We start from the raw sequence: 20,534 nt of genomic DNA, 5'->3' as shown, positions 1-20,534 counted from the left end.
CAAGTTGAAAAACTTATTGGGGTGTTACCATTTAGTGGTCAATTGTACGGAATATGTACTGAACTGTGCAATCTACTAATAAAAGTATCAATCAATCAATCAAAACCTGTCGCTGATTTCGAGGCCTGTCCTGGCACACCCCAGTTCGCTGCAGGCCCGCAGGCCACGCCCCCTCCACAGTTAGCTTCAGAATACCAATGTTATTATAAAGAATAAGAGACCTCTTACACCCTAGAAATGTTAGACTTACTTAAAAATGCACACGTTTAGTTGTGTTCAGTGTTGAGAAAAATATTGTATGGCTCTTACGGAAATACTTTTTGAGATATTTGGCTTTTTGGCTCTCAGCCAAAAAGGTTCCCGACACCTGAGACAGGCTATAGTTCACCGGGTCGTCAGTGTGGATAAAGTAAGTTGTTGTAAACTGGGAAAAACAGAGACTTCCATCCATATATTTTCTACCGCTTTTCCCCCTTTGGGGTGACGGGGGGTGCTGGAGCTTATCTCAGCTGCATTCGGGCAGAAGGCTGTGTACACCCTGGACAAGTGGCCACCTCATCACAGGGCCAACACAGATAAACAGACAACATTCACACACTAGGGTCCATTTTAGTGTTGCCAGTCAACCTATCCCCAGGTGCATGATTTTGGTAATAAGACAAATATAAAGAGCTCCTAAACAGAGCAGAGTTTGTTTACAACTTTGAAGAAGTCAGTAAAAGTGTGTTCTTCTGCAATGTTGCGTCATGCGAGGTTTTCCTTCCTCGCTGCTTCATCGGCTTTTCTTTTGTGTTGTTAGCATTCCAACTTGTCTGCCAACACTTGACATGTCACCAACACTTTAAGCAGCCCGCTGGACTTCAAATATACGAACTCTCCTAACCCTTAACATGTGGTAACAGAAAAAATATTTATTCCAGCAGCAATCAAATGTGTTAAACCCTTACAGAAGATCATTTTTACAATGCAAGTGCGGTTGAGTCGAGGGAAACTTTCATTTCTTAATTTTCACTTTAACTCATGTTCAAATAAATCTACAATTTGAAGCAACATAAATTGTTCTAAATTTAAAACAATATGCAGCTGGGATAGGCTCCAGCACCCCCCGTGACACTGAGAGGGACAAGCTGTAGAAAATGTATTTATATAATATATATTAGGGAAATATGCTGACTAAGTCCAACATGAGGGTCCTGTTTGTGTTTGTCAAAAAATGGTTATGTCCATTTTTTTCCCAGCAGTTTTAAAGAGCAACATGTTTAATAAGAATTTGCATAAAGAAAACATGTCGAGTGCCATGTTTGCAGTATTAAACACTTGAAAATTATTTGTATAAGATATACTTATTACAGATAAAAAAATATATATATTTGCAAGTAATCCTGATATATATTACAAGTTAACTATGAACAAAATGTGATTTAATAAATCAATAGTCTGACAGCCAATAATCGTAGGTCCTCTCTAAGAAAAAATTGGTGTTTAATATCTAAATGTTTGCAAATGTTCAATGTGTAATATATCTGTAATCAATCAAGTCAGATAAAAATATATCTAACTTGCTTCTTAACTTTAATAAGAAGTTTACAGAAACGTGTGTGTGTGTGTGTGTGTGTGTGTGTGTGTGTGTGTGTGTGTGTGTGTGTGTGTGTGTGTGTGTGTGTGTGTGTGTGTGTGTGTGTATATATATGTGTGTGTGTGTTTATGTATGTATGAGTGTATATATATGTATGTATGTATGTGTGTATATATATATGTGTGTGTGTGTGTGTGTATGTATGTATGTATATATATGTATGTATGTATATATGTATGTGTATATATATATATATATATATATATGTATGTATGTATATATATATATGTATGTATGTATGTATGTATATATATGTATGTATGTATGTATATATGTATGTATGTATGTATGTATGTATGTATGTATATATATATGTATGTATGTGTATGTATATATATGTATGTATGTGTATGTATATATATGTATGTATGTATATATGTATGTGTGTGTATATATATATATATATATATATATATGTGTATGTATGTGTATATATGTATGTATGTATATATGTATGTGTATATATATGTGTATGTATATATATGTATGTATGTATATATGTATGTGTATATATATGTATGTAAATATATATATGTGTATGTATGTGTATATATGTATGTATCTATATATGTATGTGTATATATATATGTATGTATGTATGTGTATGTATATATATGTATGTATGTGTGTATGTATATACACACATTGCAACAATATCCTAATATATTGTAAGTATATATGCGTACATATACTGTATATATGTATGTATGTATATATATATATACACATTTATGTATGTGTATATATGTATGTATGTGTATATATATATATATATATATATACATATTTATGTATGTGTATATATGTATGTATGTATATATATATATACATGTATGTGTGTGTATACGTGTTTATGTATATATTTGAAAATATATACGTGTGTATAATACGTGTGTGTGTATATACATGCATATAAGTGTATGCATGTGTGTGTGTGTATATATATGTGTATATATATGTGTATATATGTGTATATACATACGTATATACATACGTACACGTGTGTGTATATATATATACTGTATATACAAAACCAGTGAAGTTGGCACGTTGTGTAAATGGTAAATAAAAACGTAATACAATTGAATAGACTACAAAGACAAGATATTTAATCTTCCAACTGAGAAACTTTTTTTTTTTTGCAAATAATCATTAACTTAAAATTTAACGGCAGCAAAACATTGCAAAAAAGTTGTCACGTGACCTTTTCCTTTTAACAACACTCGGTAAACGTTTGGGAACTGAGGAGACCAATTATTGAAGCTTTTCGGGTGGAATTCTTTCCCATTCTTGCTTGATGTACAGCTTAAGTTGTTCAAAAGTCCTGGGTCTCCATTGTGGTATTTTAGGCTTCTTAATTAATGCACCACACATTTTCAATGGGAGACAGGTCTGGACTACAGGCAGGCCAGTCTAGTACCTGCACTCTTTTATTACGGAGCCACGCTGTTGTAAAACGTGCAGAATGTGGTTTGGCATATAGACAATGTTTTCCAGTTCAAACTTTAAATATCTTGTCTTTGCAGTGTATTCAATTAAATATAAGTTAAAAATAATTTGCAAATCATTGTATTCTGTTTTTTTTTCACCATTTACACAACGTGCCAACTTCACTGGTTTTGTGAATACATGTGTGTGTGAATATGTATGTGTGTATACTGTACAAACATAAGTGTGTGTGTGTGTGTAAAACTTTTGACAATGTAAGTTTTGACCTTTTCTTACTTCAAGCCTGGGTGCTTAAAAAAGAAACATGTTTCTGTGTCTGTGGGGTTGAGGCACAGAATTAGCAACAAGCAAGAAAAAGAGATAGCAACACAGGAGTTTTTTTTTTGTCAGGAAATATTTATGGGAAGTCCTAAAAGGAACCCCGGGGACTTTTTTTGTGTGTGTTTTTTTTTTTTTTTTTAGTTAGTTTTTTTTCAACCATAGGTTGTGCACCACTATGAATTTGTGCAAAGAAATTGTTGTAACATGAGTCCTCATAATCTTCTAATTTTTCGCATATAAAAAGGTGTAATCTTTTTCTTTTTTTTCCTTTAGAACAATTGGCGTCTTGATGGTACTGGTCAGATTTATTTCAAATATGTCAGCTGAGAGACTGCACCGTAACACGCCGGACCCTCTGGTTGAGTGAGTCAAAGGACTGCGTCATGTGTATAGAATGTCATAGCAATATTCTAAGTCAGTGGTTCTCAACCTTTTTTAGGTGATGTACCCCCTGTGAACATTTTTTAAATTCAAGTACCCCCTAATCAGAGCAAAAAAAAATTTGATTGAAAAAAGGAGATAAAGAAGTAAAATACAGCACTATGTCATCAGTTTCTGATTTGTTAAATTGTATAACAGTGCCAAATATTGCTCATTTGTAGTGGTCTTTCTTGAACTATTTGGAAAAAAGATATAAAAATAACTAAAAACTTGTTGAAAAATAAACAAGTGATTCAATTATAAATAAAGATTTCTACACATAGAAGTAATCATCAACTTAAAGTGCCCTCTTTGGGGATTGTAATAGAGATCCATCAACTTCATTCTAAACATTTCTTCACCAAAAAATAAATCTTTAACATCAATATTTATGGAACATGTCCACAAAAAATCTAGCTGTCAACACTGAATATTGCATTGTTGTATTTCTTTTTACATTACATTCGTATTTTGTTGAAGAATTATTCAATAAGTATATTTGTAAATAATTTTTAAATTGTTGCTATTTTTAGAATATTTAAAAAAAAAATCTCACGTACCCCTTGGCATGCCTTCAAGTACCCCCAGGGGTATGCGTACCCCCATTTGAGAACCACTGTTCTAAGTAGTACACCCCTAGTGGTAGTAAGTTGCACAACGTTACCGACCTACAGCAACAACTGATCTCTTTTATAGAATACTGCAAATTTGCAAGTCAGAGATCCTCTCTTTGACAGTCGACCGCTGCACTGTTTAGGGAGCTACTGCAAAACTGCTGGTCATAGATTGTCTATATGAAACAGGAGTTCTCTGGTTTTGAGGCAAATGCTGCAAAAACAATAAAAAAGTTAAAATCTTCTGTGACAGGACTGGTATTCACCTTTGAAGGAATTGCTACAAAAATGCTAGTCAAAGATCATTTATATGACAGGAGCAGCACTTTTCCAAAGATTGTTCATACGACAAATACGCTTTTCACTTATGAAGGACATCCTGCCAATATGCTGGTCAAAGATCCTTTACGTTCAGGAGCATATTTCTATTTTTAGGACCGAGTGCAAAATAAAAGTTGGTCAAAGATCCTGAAGATAACAGGAGCACTCTTCAGGTTTGAACAATCCATTGCAAAAAATGCTGGTCAAAGATCCTCTACTTGTGACAAAGATCTATTTTCTTTTTTTAAGGACCTACGAAAAAATGCCAGTCAAAGATCCTTTATATCAGTGGTTCTCAAATGGGGGTACTTGATGATAAATATATGAGATATTTTTTTAAATATTCTAATAATAGCCACAATTCAAAAATCCTTTATAAATATATTTATTGAATAAAACTTCAACAAAATATGAATGTAAGTTCAGAAATTTTTGGAAAGAAATGCAACAATGCAATATTCAGTGTTGACTGCTCGATTTTTTGTGGACATGTTCCATAAATATTGATGTTAAAGATTTCTTTTTTGTGAAGAAATGTTTAGAATTAAGTTGATGAATCCAGATGGATCTCTATTACAATCCCCAAAGAAGACACTTTAAGTTGATGATTACTTCTATGTGTAGAAGTATTTATTTATAATGGAATCACTTGTTTATTTTAAAAAAAAAATTTAGTTTTTTTATATCTTTTTTTCCAAATAGTTCAAGAAAGACCACTACAAATGAGCAATATTTTGCACTGTTATACAATTTAATCAATCAGAAACTGATGACATAGTGCTGTATTTTACTTCTTTATCTCTCTTTTTTTTTTCAACCAAAAATGATTTGCTCTGATTAGGGGGTACTTGAATTAAAAAAATGTTCACAGGGGGTACATCACTGAAAAAAGGTTGAGAACCACTGCTTTATATGATGGAACTGTGCTTTGAATGTTAAAGAACAGACACACAAAAATAAAGTATTTTTAGCCATTTATACCTCTTTGCAATTGTAAATATCGACAAATAGGAGGAAGGGAGGTCGGAAGTTGTCACCATTATGCCCATAAATGGTCACACGTTCATTTACCATGCGTGAGAGAAGGGAAATGAAAGACTTGTTAAGAATAAACATCACCAACTGTTCTTAGTAATGATCATTAAAACAAAATGGAACCAAAAGGAAGGTACATCCAAAAACAGTTTGTATAATAATGGACGGCTTACAAAACACATTTTAAATTAATCAAATGGATTACGTCACCTTCTTCGTGACGTCCATTGTTTTCGACACGTCACAAAGGTCATCGCGAGATTTGGGATCACAGCGCCCTCGCGTGGACGTGGGCGGGAAAGGCGACGGACGGTATGGGAAGTACGCCGCTGCTAGCTATAGCATCGAACACAAACACGGACTAAACCCACTTCCTTTCCCCACAAACGCCACCAAAAGCTCCGCAAGGACATTATTCGGAGTGTAATCCCTCTTTCGTAAGCCGTGACCGCGCAGCGCGTAAAGGAAGCCCCGCTAGACCCGACTAGGCCGGGTGCCTGCTCCTTGCTGTGTACCCGCTTTTCGGTGCAGCTCAGGCGGCCAGCGCTGTCACTCGAGCCCGAGGCTTCTGGTGGTTCGTGATTTTCTGCAAAGAACGAACCAGTGGATCTCTGAATTTTTTCCCGTCTGCACCTTAACTTCTCCCGGGCTTATTGTTTCATTTTAAACGGGCGTGTGGACGCGCTACTTGGCGAAAGGACGCTTCTGGCCTCCTGGTTTGTTGTGGGCCGCCATGAATCTCAGTGAACAATAACAAGAACCGTGACGAGCCCCCGCGGGAGAGAGAGAGGCCTTCCACGGAGCAAAACACCAGCACGGCGGCGACTTCTGACTATGCAACCATCATGGAACCAAGCGGATCATTTTCCCTTCAGAGAGCCCGGGCCGCCGTTGCTTTAAGGCGGCTGTGTGACGTCTATGCTCCGCTCCACACACACCATGCTCTGTCGAACCTCAGCCCGCGTTGAAGCACTGCAAGGCCCGCTTGCGAACTGACTCGACACCGAGGATGGATTGAATGTAACTTAACGGAACCGAGGACGTGTTTTTTTTTGTTTGTTTTTTTTGGACCAGATGTTGTCTTTAAAGCCCCCGGAGTCCATTTGTTCATCTGTGGTGTTCGTGTGACACATTTTTGAGACATCGGGACCGAGCGGACCGGGGCTCCCCGGGCCAGGCCGCGGAGATGAACCCGGTGAACGCGACGTCGCTGTACGTGTCGGCGAGCCGCTCCGTGCTGCAGTGCGACCCCGGAGACCCCCGAGCCCTGGCCGAGCTCTGCAGGCTACTGCCCTTCTTCCGACAGTCCTTGTCCTGCCTGGTGTGCGGTAAGTGCCCGTAAACATTACTTTATTATCCATGTTCACATGCATTTATTTGGTTTTTATCAATAACCTTGTTTTATGTGCGCTTTGGACGTTGCTTCACAACAATGCTGCCTTCACTTGCTGTCGTAAAAATGAGATGACAGTTGGCAAACGCGATACAATTTAATCACAATGACGCAATATAGAAACACGATGCATCTAATGCTCATTTGCATGTATATTTAATTTTGGTAAATAAGCGTGGTTTTGTTGTGGAAACGAGACATAGCGGGTGTGTTTTGTGCTTTTCGGAGTTCCTGAACGCAGCCATAGTTCCCGTGACACACCCCCCTTTTTATGCTACTTTAGCGGCACGTTTTATATTAATGTGCGCTTCTCGACAATGTTATCAATGCTGTATTAAACAATGGTACCTTGACTTGCTGTCGGAAAAACGAGTGACGGTTGGCAAACGCGATGCAATTTCATCACAATGACGCTACATAGCAACACTGCGTTATTCTGCACATTTGCATGTATTTTTAATGCGGTTTATAGTGAAAAATGCGTGGTTCTGTTGTGGAAACGAGACTTAGCGCGTGTGTTTTGTGTTTTTCGGAGTTCCTGAACGCAGCCATAGTTACCGTGACACACCCCCTTTTTATGCTACTTTAGCGGCAGGCACGATTTATATTTAACAGTTATGAAAGCCAAATAGCGCAATTAAAAAAACGTAGGAAATTTACTTTATTATCCATGTTAACATTCATGTACTTTGTTCTATCAATAACCATGTTTTACGGTACATATTAATGTGCGCTTTGGACGTTGCTTCACAAAAACGTATTAAACAATACTGCCTTCACTTGCTGTCGGAAAAACGAGTGACAGTTGGCAAACGCGATGCAATTTCATCACAATGACGCTACATAGCAACACTGTGCGTTATTCTGTGCATTTGCATGTATATTTAATGCGGCTTATTGTGGTTAAGCGTGGTTTTGTGGTGCAAACGAGACATAGCGCGTTTGTTTTGTGTTTTTTGGAGTTCCTGAACGCAGCCATAGTTGCCGTGACACACACCCTTTTTTATGCTACTTTAGTGGCAAGATTGGCCGTTGCTTCTTAACAATGTTGTCAATGCTGTATTAAAAAATGCTACCTTCACTTGCTGTCGGAAAAACGAGTGGCGGCTGGCGAACGCGATACAATTTCCTCACAATGACGCTACATAGCAACACAATGCGTTATTCTGCACATTTGCATGTATATTTATTAAGGTTTATTGTGAAATAAGCGTGGTTTTGTTGTGGAAACGAACATAGCTATGCGTATGGTTTGTTTTTTGGAGTTCCTGAACGCAGCCATAGTTACCGTGACACACCCCCTTTTTATTCTACTTTAGTGGCATGATTTATATTTAACAGTTATGAAAGCCGTATAGCGCAATTAAAGAAACCCAGGAAATATACTTTATTACCTATGTTAAAATGCATGTATTTAGTTCTTATTAACAACCATGCTTCATATTAATTTGCGCTTTGGACGTTGCTTCACAACAGTGCTGCCTTCACTTGCTGTCGGAAAAACGAGACAACAGTTGGCAAACGCGATACAATTTCATCACAATGACGCTATATAGAAACATGATGCATTCTTATGATGATTTGCATGAATATCTAATGCTTTTTTTGGTGAAATAAGCGTGGTTTTGTTTTGGAAACGAAACATTGCGCGTGCGTTTGTGTTTTTGGGGGTTCCTGAACGCAGCCATAGTTACCGTGACACACCCCATTTTGAATGCTACTTTAGTGACACGATTTATATTTAACAGTTATGCAAGCAAAATAACACAATTTAAAAAAAAGTAGGAACGATACTTTATTATCCATGTTACCATTCATGTGTTCTTATTAATAGCCATGGTTTACTGTTCATATTAATATGCGCTTTGGACGTTGCGTCACAACAATGCTGCCTTCACTTGCTGTCGGATAAACGAGTGATGGTTGGCAAACGCGATACAATTTCACCACAATGACGCTATATAGAAACACGATGCATTTTATGCCCATTTGCATTTATATTTAATACGTTTTTTTGTGAAATAAGCGTGATTTTGTTGTGGAAACGAGACAAAGCGCGTGGATTACCGTGTCACACCCCCTTTTTATGCTACTTTAGTGGCATGATTTATATTCAAGTTATGCAAGCAAAATAACCAATTTTTTTTTAGAAAAAAGGCGGAAATGTGTAAAACAGAGGTGTCCAAACATTTTCTAGTGAGGGCCACATACAGAAAAATTGAAGGATGCGAGGGCCACTTTTATACATTTTGTATATGAAAAATACTTAAACCAAAACAATGTAGGTGAACATATGCTAACATTTAATAAAACACTTCTACATCTTAGCTTTGTGTTTGGATAACAAAGCAATGTAATAATTCATGAAAATTATTATAATAATGATTTTATTTGTATTTATGTTAACTGTGCTGGAAAGTAAGCTAATATTTACTAATATTGCTATTAGGGAATGGCCTTTTTTAAATATCTTGATATTTTTATGCCATATCGTGATATACGATGTATATTACGATATTTTGCCTTAGCCTTGAATGAACACTTGATGCATATAATCACAGCAGTATGATGATTCTATGTGTCTACATTAAAACATTCTTCTTTATGTAGCATTAATATATGCTACTTTTAAACTTTCATGCAGAGAGGGAAATCACAACTAAGTCAATTGACCAAAAGTGTATTTATTACACAGTTATTAAGCAGTGGCACAAACATTCAAGTCATTTTCAAAACAGAAAGTGCAAGATTGTCAGACATTTTAAGTGTCAAAAATCAGAATCACAATCATTTTTATTTGTCCGTTCCAACATGTACAAGACACATCAGAACTGAAATTACATTTCCGGCACAGTCCCGCTAAGAGCAGACACGTTACAGGGGGGGGGGGGTTACAGCGCTCCTTAAAAAGATAAGAAAAGGGTGACATTAGGAAAGGGGGGGGGGGTAAAAAAATATCAGTCCAAGGCTAGACCCTCAGCAGAGGTCTAGTCTGAGTCCAAGGAAAAAACCTCACATAGCATGGCACACATTAAACATACATACATCACACCAACCTGCAACAGAGGGAGGGGTGGGTTTGCACAGGCCCGCTGTTCGCTCTGTAGCACTGCTCAGCCATTTCACAACCCCAGAGGATATGAACGTTGGTGAGGGTGTTGATTTAAGGGTGGGGGTCATGTGTGTGCGTATGCCCAACTCGGGAGAGGTGAAGTGTTTTTGTATGGCTGAGGCTACAGATGTTGTTGACAAAAAGGGAGGTCAAAAGTGTCTATCTTTGAGGAGTCTTCGGGAGATTTTCGGGAGCTGCATAATAGGAAATCAAATAGTATTCGTCCTTCACTATGTGGTAAGTTACTAAAGACGTTATTAAGTTCTCTTCATTCTCTAGCGAGTGACTTTTCAAATGATGCTACATATTAGCAGTAATGCTACTTTTTATAGCAACGCTTTGGCCCCACACTTGACAAATTACGGTTGTCTGTTTGACATATTCCCACTTGAAGCCGAACCACCGCCAGACGATGGAAACCCTGATGTTTTTCAATCAATCAATGTTTATTTATATAGCCCCAAATCACAAATGTCTCAAAGGACTGCACAAATCATTACGACTACAACATCCTCGGAAGAACCCACAAAAGGGCAAGGAGAAAACACACCCAGTGGGACGCCAGTGACAATGCTGACTATGAGAAACCTTGGAGAGGACCTCAGATGTGGGCAACCCCCCCCCTCTAGGGGACCGAAAGCAATGGATGTTGAGCGGGTCTAACATGATACTGTGTTTTTATTGGGAATGAAGTCTTCCTTCATTTGTTACCAGATTCGCACCTTCTTTCTCTCGTATTACGACGACTCGTACGGCTACGTTAGCATCACAGCTAACGTTACCCAGTCTGCTACCTCTCTGCTGGGCGAGTGTGTACACGTATGTGACGTGTGTAAGAATGTGCGCCTGCTTGTCTGTGAGGATAGACGGGAAAGAGTGAGAAGAGCCTGTAGTCTAATGCCCGCAGCTAAAAGCAACTGCGTGAGAACGTATACTCCAATATCACGATACAGTCATTTTCTATATCACACAGAGACAAACCCGTGATGTATCGATATATCGCCCAGCCCTAATTGCTATTATTATACGGTCAGCTGAAACGCTTTTGAGGGCTTTAGTACACTGCAAAACATTTAATGTCTCACGAGACATTAAATTAGGGACGACGTGGCGCAGTGGTAGAGTGGCCCCTGGTTCAAATCCCACCTAGAACCAACCTCGTCACGTCCGTTGTGTCCTGAGCAAGACACTTCACCCTTGCTCCTGATGGGTGCTGGTTGGCGCCTTGCATGGCAGCTCCCTCCATCAGTGTGTGAATGTGTGTGTGAATGGGTAAATGTGGAAGTAGTGTCAAAGCGCTTTGAGTACCTTGAAGGTAGAAACGCGATATACAAGTACAACCCATTTAAGACAGTTGCACACTTTTTCATCAAAACAGGACACACAGAAATCATCCATCAAACAGTAAGATGCTCATGTTGTCCACCGATTTGGTTTTCAGGTCCCATTTTGGGGGGATTTGGTCCCGTTTAATTATTCATCGTTTTTTGTTCTAATTTGGCACCTGTTTAGTTTGTCTGTAGAATGTGTCGCGGGCCGATAAAAACCGAGCTGCGGGCCGTGCTTTGGACACCCCTGGTGTAACATATGTTATATTCACGTTTTATCATATTGTCATTTGATATTTTAAAATGCTGTATTTTATTTACCTAGAGGGGGGAGGGGGGGATGCCCACATCTGAGGTCCTCTCCAAGGTTTCTCATAGTCAGCATTGTCACTGGCGTCCCACTGGGTGTGAGTTTTCCTTGCCCTTTTGTGGGTTCTTCCGAGGATGTCGTAGTCGTAATGATTTGTGCAGCCCTTTGAGACATTTGTGATTTGGGGCTATATAAATAAACATTGATTGATTGATTGATACCTCAATGCTCACCTGCAGCAGTTTTATCAACACTGCCTGAATAATAGATGAGTGTGTGTTTATAGAGCGTGTGTGTGTGTGTGCGGGCTCCAGGAGCACTTAAGTGTTCTCTTATCAATGGGCCTTCATCCTTTTTCCTGTCTGCAGCTGCAGGCCTTAGCAACCGGCCGTTGCTAAGGAAGCTGCACCGAAAGAATGAAAAGGCGCTTGTTGTGTAGCGAGGGAGCGGAATGTAAAGAAACATCCAGCTGTGAGCAGATGAAAGGATGTTTGCTGATTTGAGAAGATAAAGATGACTTTATTGAGACGTGTTTTCATGCGTTTCCTAGGCAACCTGCTGCAGGACCCCATCGCGCCCACCGACTCCTCGTGTCAGCATTACGTGTGTCGCGCCTGCAAAGGTCAGAGGATGCAGCTGAAGCCGTCGTGCAGCTGGTGCAAAGACTACTCCCGCTTCCAGGAGAACCGCCAGCTGTCCTTGCTGGTGCGCTGCTACAGGAAGCTCTGCCTCTACATCACGCAGTCGCCGCTCGCCCCGCACATCGCCAGCGCCGCCGACGACTCGCCCGACCTGCAGGCCGTCCTCAGCGAGGGCCTCAAGTTGGCCGAGAGCGAGCACGAGGACGCTTCGGACGCCGAGAGCCCCCCTCAGACTGCCCCCGCCTTGCGGGAGCCCTGGCCTGACCAAGCCCCGCCCCCCAGTGAGGTGAAAGGGGAGGATGGCGGCCTTAATGGGCTGCACGATTGTAACGGGCTGGTCGCCAAGCAGGAGGCCTTTTCGGAGGCACTCCCGGTGTGCGTCGCGGCGGAGGCGGGACTTTGTGACATCGGCACTTTCGGAGAGGACTTGAAACACGGCGGGGGTCCGCTGTTGTTGAGCGTGGAGGAGGTGCTTCGGACCTTGGAAACGGACACTGAGCCCACCCAGCAGCTAGATGACCCTCTTATACCGCCATCTAACCTCAACGGTCCTTGCTGCCCCGCTGAGCCCCGCCCCCTGCCCCTAGAGAGCATCCGCCACCCCCTCCAGGCCTCCGCCGTCGCCCCCCCTCGCTGCCGCCGCAAACGTTCCCGCTCTGAGAGCGACAGCGAGAAGGTGCAGCCCCTCTCCATTTCCAGCCTCCTGCAGGCCGCCTCCCCCAACAGCGCCCCCCTTTACCTCACCCTGGGCACCCCAACCAGACCGGAGCCCAGGTTCCACGCCGCCGCGCCACACCACCTGGCGCCGGTGCCTAACGGCGGCTCCCTCAAGACGGGCAAGACGGCGCTGGTGAAGCCGCTGAAAAAGACGGCCGAGCACCACGCCGGCGCCAAGAAGGCTCACGCCAAAGCCCGGCAAGGGGCCCCCAAACCCCGCTCACAGCCTCGGGTGCCATCCCACCCGCCCAGCCCCTCCAAGCCGCTGTACAAGAAGCCCGTGGAGAAGAAAGGCTGCAAGTGCGGGCGAGCCACCCAGAACCCCTCAGTGCTGACCTGCAGGGGGCAGCGTTGTCCTTGCTACTCCAACCGCAAGGTAAGGTCTTCTCACTCAGCACCAACACAAGAGTAAGTTCACACATCTCACATGAAGGCGGGCACTAGGTCACATGACCAGACTGCACTCAGGTCTTCCTGCTCTGTGCCCGCCTGCAACTGACCAAGTCTCACACTGTCACGGTTTCATTGGTGTTCTTAGTACTAAAGCTTCTTTTGACACTGAATTTATGTAAGTGGCGTGGTGGAGTTGGAAGAGTGGCTGTGCCAGCAACCTGAGGGTTCCTGGTTCAATCCCCCCACTTTCTACCAACCTTGTCACATCCGTTGTGTCCTTGAGCAAGACACTTCACCTTTGCTCCTGATGCTGGTTAGGGCCTTGCATTTGTGTGTGTGTGTGTGAATGTGGAAATTGGGTCAAAGCGCTTGGAGTTCCTTAAAAAAAGGTAGAAATGCACTATACAAGTTTAACCCATTTACCATTTAACGGAGTTTTTGTCCAGGGTGTACCCCACCTTCTGCCTCAATGCAGCTGGGATAGGCTCCAGCACTCCCCCAATGGATAGATGGATGACATTCTTTGTTAGAATTTTGCAAACCCCCCTTTTTTTTATCCCATGAAATTATACGTTTAGTGACAATTTAAGTGAAAAAAAATGTTAGCAAAATGAGTTTCAAAATTAAACATTTTTAAAATTCAGCGTAAACGAGCAAGACTCAACTCCAGTTAATGAAGACTGACAGTTTGAGAAACAGCCAATGAGGTGTCAAGGTTGTAGTCACATGACACTTAAGAAACACTCACTTATTGTACATTATTACAATTTCAAAAAGCATTTTTTTTACTAGTTTAAAATTTAAAAATCCACATGGAGAGGAGCCAGATGAGGTGGTTCAGGCATCTGGTCTGGATGTCACCTGAACGCCTCCCTAGGGAGGTGTTTAGGGCACGTCCAACCGGTAGAAGACCCAGGACACGTTGAGAAGACTATGTCTCCCGGCTGGCCTGGGAACGCCTCGGGATCCCCCGGGAAGAGCTAGACGAAGTGGCTGGGGAGAGGGAAGTCTGGGTTCCCCTGCTTAGGCTGTTGCCCCCGCGACCCGACCTCGGATAAGCGGAAGATGATGGATGGATGGAAAATGAAAAAATGAAATGGTCAGCATAATTTGTTGCCAAAACAATTAGTTCACAAAATTCAAATGCAAAATATTGAGGTACATAAATTCAGTGTGAAAAAAGGTTGAGTAATAAAGACACGTGACTTTGGTAAGTGCCAGAGTGAGAAGGTTTTAAAATAATTGGTGCTTCGGGGGGAATTCAAGGAAAAATGGTACTTTTTTTTTAGTGGCCAAACATTAAATATACTTGTTAAATATAACATTTAATGAATACTTAAACCTACTATGTTGGACATTGTGGTGCTGTAATATTCCAGATAACTAGTCCTCTATAATATAGACACAAAAGTAAACAATGTAGAATAACGATGGCATTAAAAGAGTTTCAAGTTGGGTGAAAAAGCAAGAAAGTAAAGCAGGTGTTTATGTCCCAGGCGTGTCAGGACTGCATCTGCCGGGGCTGCCAGAACTCCTACATGGCCAACGGCGAGAAGAAGCTGGAGGCCTTCGCCGTGCCGGAGAAGGCCTTGGAGCAGACGCGCCTCACGCTGGGCATCAACCTCAGCAGTATCGCCGCCGCCGCCCTGCGAGCTCCGGCGGGCGTCTCGCCCGGCAACACCATCCTCAACGTCAGCACTGCCACTGGAACGCCGGTCCCCGCCGCCTTCCTGTCGGGGGCGGGGCATGACAGCCGGGGGTTTGACGACTCACTGGACATGCGCTTTGACTGCTGAGGTGGTCCTGGGCTTCGTCATCGTCATCTTCACCGCCAGGGGAGTCATTTCTTGAACTTTTTCTACATGACTTCATCAGGAACATTTTATGATCTATTTTTTACAGGACAGGAAAAACGAAACAGAGCAGCTTTTGACGTTAAAGAAGTGACTCCGGCAGCTCCCCGTGACCTTTGACCCCTCAACTCGCTGCTAAAAGACCAGAAGAGACTCACTATTAAGTACATCCGCCACACTTGACTATTTATTGGAGCAACGTTGCGGTCGTGTCTTAGCGTTATCTTGTGTCTCCCACCCCCCCACCCCCCCTTACATGTCATATAACTTTCATGTTTCCACAAAAAGGAGGAAAATCAAACCGTTCAAAAAAGTTTGCCTGTGGGCTTCTTTTTTTTCTCCCCCCCTCAAGATGCAGTTCTTCAAGTGGGCACAAGATGGCAGCACAGCAGGTGTTGTACAACAGGACAGGGAACATTTATTGCACACATTTTTACAGATAACACTTATTTACATTCACATTTCATTCACAACTTGACCCACTTCAATTTAACATGTTTCCTTTTAACCCCACGTTCAATGCCGGAAGCTAAAATGATGTTTTAAAGGCCTACTGAAAGCCACAACTAGTCTGATAGTTTATATATCAATGATGAAATATTAACATTGCAACACATGCCAATATGGCCGCTTTAGTTTACTAAACTGCGTTTTTAAATTTCGCGCTAAAGTATCCTACTGAAACATTGCGGTAAGATGATGCGTGCGCGTGACGTCACGGATTGTAGAGGACATTTTGTTCCAGCGTCGTTCCCAGCTATAAGTCGTCTGTTTACATCGCATAATTCCACAGTATTCTGGACATCTGCGTTGCTGAATCTTTTGCAATTTGTTCAAAGAATAATGGAGACGTCAAAGAAGAAAGCTGTAGGTGGAAAGCGGTGTACTGCGGCTAGCTTTAGCAACACAAACACAGCCGGTGTTTCATTGTTTACATTCCCGAAAGATGACAGTCAAACTTTACTATGGAACAGAGCGGTCTAGTGAACACGGTTGGATTGGACCACACACACAAAGTACAGTGTATTATGCAGCGATTATTTCGAAAGATCGTGTTTCAAAGAGGGTCCCCTGCGAAGGGCAGAGATATGCATCACCACCACCCGTCAACTGGTGCTGAAGAAAGGTGCAGGGCCGACCTTCAGGTTGTACAGGTACGACCATATAATCTCACTAAAACACTAGTAACACAATAAGCAGATATGGGATTTTCCAGAATTATCCTAGTAAATGTGTCTAATATCTGAATCGCTCTCACTGTATAGTTTTTTGTTTTTTGTAGTCCTTCACTCTCACTTTCCTCATCCACGAATCTTTCACCCTCGCTCAAATTAATGGGGAAATTGTCGCTTTCTAGCTGCTGGTGGCCATGATTATAAACAATGTTCAGATGTGAGGAGCCCTACAACCCGTGACGTCACGCGCACATCGTCTGCTACTTCCTGTACAGGCAAGGCTTTTTTATTAGCGACCAAAAGTTGCAAAGTTTATCGTCGATGTTCTCTACTAAATCCTTTCAGCAAAAATATGGCAATATCGCGAAATGATGAAGTATGACACATAGAATGGACCTGCTGTCCCCGTTTAAATAAGAACATCTCATTTCAGTAGGCCTTTAAAGTAAATGCTACAAGGCTGCATTCATGAGCATGGGACGTTTTAATGTCGGGAGCATAAAGCTACAGTTTTACGTGAGCTGTTACAAATTAATGTTTACATCATTCATAGCCAGTGTTTGATAAAATTGCTGATTATTGACATATTTGCATCCATTGATGAGGCAACTTCAGGGTCTGAGAAAAGATTTGTAGGAATTGCAAAATGTACGTTAGTAAGCAAAGTGTAGCTTTATTTCAGGATGTGTGCCTGCTTCACATCTTTTTAGTTATTTCACGGTCCTAGACACCTTCTAAAAATACTTTACAAAACAAAGTGGAATAAAAGATCAAAGCAGTGAAACGATATTGAATCTAATTACACGAAAACAACAAAATCAATATTTTTAATGATTGACTTATTCAAGGTTCCGGTTATTTTACATAAATATTTCCACTTTTAAATGTTTTGGGGGGCAAATATTGCATATTTTGTGTTTGCCACATAAAAAAACTTATGTTTTACATATTTTTAGTCTAAGAAAACTTAAAAACTAACAACAAACTCAACACTAAAGTCTTACTAACTTCAGATCTATCTGTTAAGTCATGCATTTTTTTATTTTGGGAACCCCAAGAATTTTAGTGAGATTTTTTTTTTTTCCCTTTGCTCCCAAAAATGATAAAATCAATTGATGAATTCTTGACCTATTTAGGGCTCTAATTACTTCACATCAAGTATTCCACTTTGATAATTATTTTGGGGATAATATTGTATATTTTGTGTTGGCCGCATAAAAAAACTTACGTTTTACATCTTTTTTATCCAAGAAAACTTAAAAAAAAAACCAACAAATTTAACACTAAAGTCTTACTAACTTTCAGATCTATCATGTTTTTATTTTGAATTTATTTTTGAAACCCCAAAAATTATAGAGATTTTTTTTAAACGCTTTGCTCAAAAAAAATGATAAAATCAATTGATGAATTCTTGACCCATTTAGGGCTTTAATTACTTCACATCAAATATTCCACTTTGATAATTATTTGGGGGGAAAATATTGTATATTTTGTGTTTGCCACATAAAAAACGTATGTTTTACATCTTTTTAATCTAAGAAAACTTAAAAAAACAACAACAAACAACACTAAAGTCTTACTAACTTTCAGATCTATCATGTTTTTATTTTTAATCTATTTTTGGAACCCCAAAAATTATAGTGAGATTTTTTTAAACGCTTTGCTAAAAAAAAAAAAGATAAAATCAATTGATGAATTCTTGACCTATTTAGGGCTCTAATTACTTCACATCAAATATTCCACTTTGATAATTATTTGGGGGAAAATATTGCATATTTTGTGTTTGCCACATAAAAAAACTTACGTTTTACATCTTTTTTATCTAAGAAAACTTAAAAAACAACAACAAACTCAACACTAAAGTCTTACTAACTTTCAGATCTATCATGTTTTTATTTTTAATTTATTTTTGGAACCCCAAGAATTATAGTGACATTTTTTTTTAAACGCTTTGCTCAAAAAAAAAAAGACAAAATCAATTGATGAATTCTTGACCGATTTAGGGCTCTAATTACTTCACATCAAATATTCCACTTTGATAATTATTTGGGGGGAAAATATTGTATATTTTGTGTTTATACTTAAAAAAATGTTTTCTCAAAAAATGGACATAAAACATGTTAACTTTGTATGGAGAGAATGACCTTTCTTAAAAAGTAAGACTTACTTTGAACACTTAGAGTGGGCACTTTTGGGTTCACAAATATATATTTTTATATATATTTTTTAAACTCAAACAGATAATTACAAATTATTGACCTAATTAGGAGTCAAATTACTTTACATCAAATAATCCACTTCGACCATATTTTAGAGATATTTTGAGTTTTTGCCATATGGATGAGGGTTTTGTTGGACAAAACGGGCATAAAACATTTTTAAAAATGTATATCAACAAATACCGTATTTCCTTGAATTGCCGCCAGGTATATAGTATGCACCTGGCTAGAATTACTGCCGGGTCAAACTTGTTTTGCAAAATAATTAGCGCATGCTTAGCATTACCGCCGGCTCAGGATTAACGCCGGGTCAAAATATTATTTATATCAGCGAATGTCTAGAATTTCCACAGGGTCAAACTCGTCATGTCACGAGTGACACTTCACCTGTCATCATTTCGAAATGGAGGAGGCTGATTTCAATCATTTAAAATCTCATAAAGGGAAGAAGATTAAGAGCTATTCAGTAGGATTTAAGGTCCAAGCTATTGAATATGCTAAAAAGAACAGTAAGCAACTATGTTTTATTAATATACCGTAGCTGCGTGTGTCAAATATGAGTCATTAAATGAGTCCCGCCTCCTGGTGGTAGAGGGCGCTAGTGATCCTTCTTGCGACTACTCGGCTGCAGAAGAAGTGACAACAAGCAGCGATCGTTTATTTTTTCCTCTCGCTTGCACTTTTAACCTGGAGGATTACACATCTAAAATAAAACCGTTTTCTAAACTGGACTTTCAATCGAAGCAGGAGGTAATAAAGGAAGATCTCCATCGAGACTTTTAAAACTGAAGAAAGATAAGGAAGACTTCTATAAACAAGTTATCGATGCTTTTGATCAGAAGGAGCTGCACATGGACTTCATTTATAAGTAAAGGTGAGACCATAATAAAGTTTTTTTAATTAAATGTGCTTTTCATGATGGTATCCTTACATCACACTTACATTTATAAGCGCAGGCCTAAATTTACCGCATGCCTTTTGTGAGAAGAGGTTTTAAATTAATTCGCGCCCCGGCGGCAATTCAAGGAAATACGGTAGGCCTGAAGTTGATGTGGAGATTTAGGTGTTGATTAAAAAATGATATATGATTATTTTTTACCATTAAGACTGAGACCCTTCCGGGTTGCCTGGCACCAAACCTGAGGTAAGCCTTAGAATTAAAAAACTATTGTATTGATTTATAAAATCCTCAAAAAGGTGAGTGGTGTTTGCTGCTATGGATGCACGCCCCCTAGCGGCGGAGCTGAATACTACAAGTATGTGACAGTGCGCTCATACCTCGCTTCCATGTTTTCCAGGTCCTGGTAAAAGTCCCGACAGCGCCCCCTTGTGGTCTTTGGGCGTCTTAGCTGATGAGGAAGGCCCCGAAGAAGCTGCTTTTCTCGTCCATGTCCACCGCGGAGGCGTTGGTCACCGAGACGAAGAGGCGGTCCCCGGGGCTGAGCGGGAAGAGCCCCCCCTGGTGGGCCGAGTGCAGCGAGAACTGGGACTCCCGGGACCAGCAGGAGGTGCGGCTGGTCTTCATCAGCAGGATGGGAACCGGGTAGGTGCTCACCTGAGAAGACGGCGGTCAGGCGTGGGCGTGCGGACGAACAGG

At 40.5% G+C, this 20,534-nt stretch overlaps 2 protein-coding genes across 3 annotated transcripts in view; one reads left to right on the top strand and one right to left on the bottom strand.

Moving 5' to 3' along the window:
- The first annotated feature begins 5,850 nt into the window (after window positions 1-5,850).
- msl2b (MSL complex subunit 2b) lies at window positions 5,851-17,924 on the top strand. Its single transcript, XM_061921324.1, has 3 exons — window positions 5,851-7,124; window positions 12,490-13,673; window positions 15,187-17,924. Exons 1-3 carry the CDS (start codon window positions 6,983-6,985, stop codon window positions 15,484-15,486), a joined length of 1,626 nt encoding a protein of 541 aa, XP_061777308.1. The 5' UTR covers window positions 5,851-6,982; the 3' UTR covers window positions 15,487-17,924.
- tnfsf10 (TNF superfamily member 10) overlaps window positions 14,302-20,534 on the bottom strand; it is a 45,329-nt gene continuing 39,096 nt past the window's right edge. The window contains exons 6-7 of one of the 2 annotated variants that reach the window (XR_009809765.1): window positions 20,216-20,492; window positions 14,302-15,579 (exon numbers count right to left, since the gene is read on the bottom strand). Coding sequence is in view for 1 of the 2 variants with exons in the window: in XM_061921325.1 (XP_061777309.1) it covers window positions 20,283-20,492 (210 nt within the window). In the remaining variant the exon portion in view is untranslated. Of the gene's footprint in view, window positions 15,580-15,936; window positions 20,493-20,534 lie in introns of those variants that run through there. The other variant, XM_061921325.1, reaches the window with a different exon arrangement.

This window comes from Nerophis ophidion, linkage group LG15 (genome assembly GCF_033978795.1).
Source record: "Nerophis ophidion isolate RoL-2023_Sa linkage group LG15, RoL_Noph_v1.0, whole genome shotgun sequence".
Lineage (NCBI taxonomy): Eukaryota > Metazoa > Chordata > Actinopteri > Syngnathiformes > Syngnathidae > Nerophis > Nerophis ophidion.
This window is presented reverse-complemented; position numbering and strand designations above follow the sequence as displayed.